Below are 5,584 nucleotides of genomic sequence, written 5' to 3'. Positions count from 1 at the left end.
TGAAATGTGCTTTATAAATAAACTTGCCTTACAGTAAACACAACAGAACTAAAACTTGCCTGGAATATTCAGGTTCCTTCATTTTCAAGAGGAAGTCTGCAGTACTTCCACTTTTATTTGTACTATGGATAGAGATTTGAATGCCCTGTCTTCCAGATCGGATACAGACAAAAGGGTCTGGGTCAAATCACCATAACCCGTCTGTAATCTTCCAGGTCGACACGCTGAGCATCTCCAAAGATGAGGAAAATCCCAAGGCCTGTGGCATTTACTAAACTGATGAGGGAGAACACGGTGGCCCACGACAGCGTGACCTCAATCAGGTAACCCGACAGCGAGACCAACACCAGTCCTGCAACACACACCAAGCAAAGGGACAGGAGGCATTTGAGATCAGTGCCAGCAGTAACTCATTTACACTTTTAAATTCCAGATACGACATTGAAAAGTAGACCTAAATACAGCATAAAAAAGTAATAAACCTCTTGAATACATACCCATAAAAGCACCCAGCATATTCATGAAACCTGTTGCAGAAAAAGAAACGTGATCAAATGTCTATCAACAACAACTCAGATGAAACTGAAATGTCGGCTGATAGAAACTCACCATAGAGGGCACCGGCACACGATGGGGTGAGATCCTGTACGTTCACTGACACACCACTGAAACACATTGAATACATATATAATACATAAACAGCAGAATCTACATCTACAGCACACTGAACCTGACTATAAAAATAGGGACTGGATGTGAAGGATAAGTCTGGTGATATTCTATATTATATTTTATACATTCCTATGCGACTGTATAAAGTGAGGGAGCCATAACAGTAACTCTCCTTCATTAAAGACTCAGAGAACTACAGGTGGACTATGAGGTGAAGGTGGGGCTTTTGAAATGCTGTATGAACGGCAGCAAAGAGTGAGCAGAGCACTGACGGCTTCAGTCACCACCACCATGAATTAAAGGTTGTGTGTTGAGAGGCACTGTGACACGTGAGTGTACTGGCAGAGTTGCTAACAGGCTTTGCAACATATTACACAAAAACACAACCTCTCTTTTTTTACTATAATGCAGACAAACTACTTCCCCCTGATTTGTGCAACCATGTGGTTTGTTTTTCTTATGTAAAACACTTACTGTGTTCTGTGTAAAATGCTGAGTGTAACTAACACATACTTTCAGTCTTTACACAAGAATACGTTAACATTAACAGAAATAAAGAATAAGGCGAGCATTATTCTTTAAATATTGACTGAAGCTCAACTGGACAAATCTTTCTTTCCTGGTTAATTACTTAAGGTTGTGCAAATATCTTAAACACACAACAATAATTGAACATACCCGCTGGTGAAGGTGTATAAACATATAGCAGCAGAGACGAAAATCACAGCGGAGGGAAATGTGACAGCTCCAGACAGAAGCAAGATAAATATACTCGATACGCCCATGGCAAAGAACTGAGGAGAGAGACATGCAGGTGAGATATTTAAAAGGCACAGTCCATTATATAAAAGTTTAAAAAGTGTTGCAACAAAGCTTGAACTTTATATGACTTTCAACTCCATTAAGGTTTGTATTGATTCAGATTAAAACTTAGTCCAAGTGTCTGATGCAGTTTGTTATTAATCAGTAAGCCAAACTTTTCCATTATACAGTATAACTATGTACTTTATTTGACCAGAACAATTACTTGTTACAGTTCTTGTACATCTCTTGCCTTGGGTAGGCTTTAAGGCTTGTAATTACATGTTTAAAACAAGCACAGAAATTCCAACATTGCACACCTAAGCAGCGAGAAACCTTTGCACCACACAGACACAGTGTTTAATCACTTAGAAACACAACTGTGGTGAACGACTGTACAATCACAACTGTTTTTTTTTAACACTTACCTGCATTATCTTTCTCACAGTTACTACACCATATCCTACAGAAAAAGAAAACACAAGATGTTTTGGTGAACATACATGTTGTTTTTGAGGAAAGATACAGTAACTGACCTAAAAGCACATAAAAACAATAAAGGAATAATGACACTATATTAATACCTCGGTTGATGAGAAAATCTGAAACATATCCTCCACCAAGTGCTGATGGGATTGCAGCTAGCCATGGAATTACATTATACACCCATCCCTGCAGGAATAGACAAGTTAGTGGTTACATTAACCTGTTTTTCTTATGGCATTTAAATAATGTGGATAGCTTGAGCGTCTCTGGAGTCTTCAGCGTCACATTGAACATGTTTATAGCCTAAATAAAAACATAGGGCGGAATCAACAAATACCTTGGCATGTGGAAAGGATTCTTTGAAGTATGTTGGCAACCATGACAGTAAAGTGTAGGACGTGCTGCACATGCACATGTGAGCAAACACCATGGCCCTATCGAAAGAAGACGACAAAGACGGAGAGACAGGTTAGGCTGGAAACTCAAACAAGCATGCAGTGTTGTAGTCAAGACCACCTTTGGCGAGTCCAAGACAAGTCCAAGACAAGTCCAAGACCAGGACTAGTCCAGGTCAAGACAGAGTCCACATGAGAGAGTCAACACCAACCTTGGCAACCAGGCATACGATTGAAAGTGACGTTCATTAGTAACCATGGTTACCAGGTGGCCCATTCTAAGGATTTTAAATTGAACTACAACCCGTTTTCTGAACAAGGGCGCTACATCAGTGGCTCTGCTTTGAAGGAGGAGGTTACTTCAGAAAAAAAAAACAATAACATTGCTGGACTCGGTCGAGACCAACTAGAAAATTTGACAATAGAAAAAAAAGCCTTGAGACTGGACTCGAGTATTACAGCACTGCAAGAACTGTATGAATAAACATTGAAGAATTAAAGAATATAAACTGTACCAGACGGGTGGCTTCTTAAAAAGACTGAGCCAGCGTTTTTTTGACACACTCCATTGTGAGTCATTACTCAATTTCATCTGCTTGGGGACAACTTCGCCTGAAACACACATTGAACATTATAATTACATATTATATATTACTGTAACACTGTTGGTCATTTTGCAACATAGTACAAATAATACTCAAGTGCAGTTGAGGCTGATTCGAATGTCCTATATTCAGGTGATTATACACTAATGAAAACACACGTATAAATATTATATTCCATTTCTGCCAATACATCCTCCTAATTGTTACACACTGGACCTTTAAGGGGTCACCAAAGTTACTACAACTCAACCTGAGGGGGACATGAATGCGTATACCAAATGTCATGACAATCCATCCAGTAGCTGAAAGAGGCAGAGCTAAGGAAGGCTCATTTATCTTTCTCCATACTGACTAGGTGACAACCTGTGGTCATGGTTATTCATGGATGCATGACTGACTAGTGCAGTAGTTACCGTACCTTTTAGGAAACACTGCCAAACAACGAGCGCCCAGAGTACGGACAGGAAACCGGTACTGTAGAACATGCTTTCCCAGCCGTACTCGTCCAGCATCACAGACCCCATCCCACCTGCTAGTAATGTCCTGAAAGAGCAAAACATAAAAGATGTCACAAGGGATAGATGGTGTGTTTTATGTGAGGATTTGTGTCTGTGTGTTAACATACCCAAGATGGCTACCGCTGTGCATGGTGCTCATTAAAAACCCTCTCTCGCCTTCCCCTACACGCTGTGAGCAAAGGCTGGCCAGGGACGGGAAAAAAACCCCTATAAGACATCATAAGATATGAAATATCTGTGAGCTTGGACAGTTCGGACACCACTAATTCAATTTATTCATATTTCCTGCAGGACTGGAGCTTTTATTTTTATGTGTTTTAATATATTTTTGGGCTTTTTGCCTTTTATTGACAGTTGAAGATAGACAAGAAAGGGGGAGAGAGAGAGAGGGGATGACACTCTGGTAGCCCCGGTAGCTCACCTGGCAGAGCTACCGGCGCTACCTGTGGAGCTTTTATTTCAGACAATTTTAATTGAATACATTTTGAAAAATATTCTTACTCACTCAACAGTTAGATGCAATTGACACCACTCTCATGTCTGCAGTTTATATGAAAAGTAAAGACAACAGCTGCTTAGCTTAGCATAAAGACTGGAAGCAGGAGGAAACGGTCTGGCAACTGCTCAGGAAATAATACAGCATGTAACCCCATTAAATCACAACTATTTTTTTTTTACACTTAATAGGGTAAAATGGATTAATTTGTGAGCTGTAGAAGTGCTGATGGGTGGATTTTGTTACATTTGCACAGGGCCAGGCTAACTGTTCCCCCTGTTTCCAGTCTTTATGCTAAGCTAAGCTAACTGGTTGGCTGACTTTAGCCTCATCATTAGTGTACAGACATGAGAGTGGCATCGATCTTCTCATCTAACTCATGCCAAGAAAGTGAACACACATATACCCCAAAAATGGGGGCGGCAGTAGCTCAGTGTGTGGGGACTTGGCTTGGGAACCAGAGGGTTGCCGGTTCAAGTCCCACAGACCACAAAATATGGAGTGTGGACTGGTAGCTGGAGAGGTGCCAGTTTCACCTCCTGTGCACTGCCGAGGTGCCCTTGAGCAAGGCAATACGCTAACCCCAAGAACTGCTTATGGCGCCGCTAATGAGGGACCCATCACTCCACCAATCCTCTCTCTGTTGTGCATGTCTACAAGGGCCCTGCATGCTGCATGTGTGTTTCGGCCTGTGTGTGTTTGTGTGTGTGTATAAAAAATAAATAGAGTGTATAGAAGAATTTCCATAACTGGGGATTAATACAGTATATAAAATTTAAAAAATTTAAATTGTTCATGTACAGTACACAGAGAACAACAAAACATGAATTTCCTTTTTTTGTGTGACAGCTGTGCTCTGTGGTCATTTGAATCACCTTTTTCAAATGTGCAAGCCCAGTTTGAGACAGAAAAGGGTTACATCTTCAATGCTTTTCTTTTTATGGGCTTTTAATGTGGTAAGAAAAAAGAAACTGAATTTTGCATACAGCATTAAGGCAATGTAAAATAAACAAAAAAACACCAGGGTTAGGTTATTACCGTTAGCGACTGTGAGTTAGTATATGACACTTATTAAAATATAAACTTTGAAAAAAACTTTCATTTGTGCATTTATCTCTGATTCCATCTGTCAATGTCTCTTTCAGGCTAAGGAAATGTGCCACATCCTTGCTCTGATAATGGAAGAGTCGATCCGACCATCAGTCAGCAGCTCCATTTCAAATCACCTGTAGACACCACACACACACAGTACTGACAATGTCTGTTAATCACTGCCGTCTGAAACAACCTTTTGTGTATACCTTTTTTGATTTATTTTTTTTTCCTGCGACAGTGTGTCGCTGATGAAACGGGCCGAACAGAAACATGAATGTGCTCACACAACGATGCCGACACTCTCTCCAGTGTTATGTTATCTGAGAGGAAGTGATGATGGCATGTGTACCACTCTGATCATAGAACATAAGTGAATGCAGGTGCAGAGATTAAACTCTCCAGTTATTGTATGAATGAATCAATTATTTAAAACTGCATTCAAATTGTATGACACACTTGCTGAAATGTAAAGTCTGTTAATCATTATGGGAAGTTGATGTAATGATGTCATGTAAT

At 40.2% G+C, this 5,584-nt stretch overlaps 2 protein-coding genes across 2 annotated transcripts in view; one reads left to right on the top strand and one right to left on the bottom strand.

Annotated features, from left to right (window-relative positions):
- The window catches only part of myo15b (myosin XVB), a gene marked incomplete in the record, with an annotated part of 32,677 nt that extends 27,462 nt beyond the window's left edge, over positions 1-5,215 (top strand). Inside the window, 1 exon segment of the mRNA XM_035658940.1 lies at positions 5,119-5,215. Coding sequence (XP_035514833.1) covers positions 5,119-5,205 — 87 coding nt within the window.
- On the bottom strand, positions 12-2,429 carry LOC118326054 (solute carrier family 17 member 9-like). The gene is made up of 7 exons (XM_035658951.1): positions 2,297-2,429; positions 2,058-2,145; positions 1,902-1,936; positions 1,351-1,466; positions 610-665; positions 498-527; positions 12-352 (listed from the first exon to the last, which is right to left on the bottom strand). The coding sequence occupies exons 1-7, from the start codon at positions 2,387-2,389 to the stop codon at positions 183-185; spliced, it is 588 nt and encodes a 195-aa protein (XP_035514844.1). The 5' UTR covers positions 2,390-2,429; the 3' UTR covers positions 12-182.
- Positions 5,216-5,584: the final 369 nt, after the last annotated feature.

This window comes from Morone saxatilis, unplaced genomic scaffold (genome assembly GCF_004916995.1).
Source record: "Morone saxatilis isolate NCDOM2014 unplaced genomic scaffold, NCSU_SB_2.0 Contig1, whole genome shotgun sequence".
In the NCBI taxonomy this organism is placed as follows: Eukaryota; Metazoa; Chordata; class Actinopteri; family Moronidae; genus Morone; species Morone saxatilis.
Note: the sequence above shows the minus strand (reverse complement) of the source record. Positions and strands in the feature narration are given on the sequence as shown.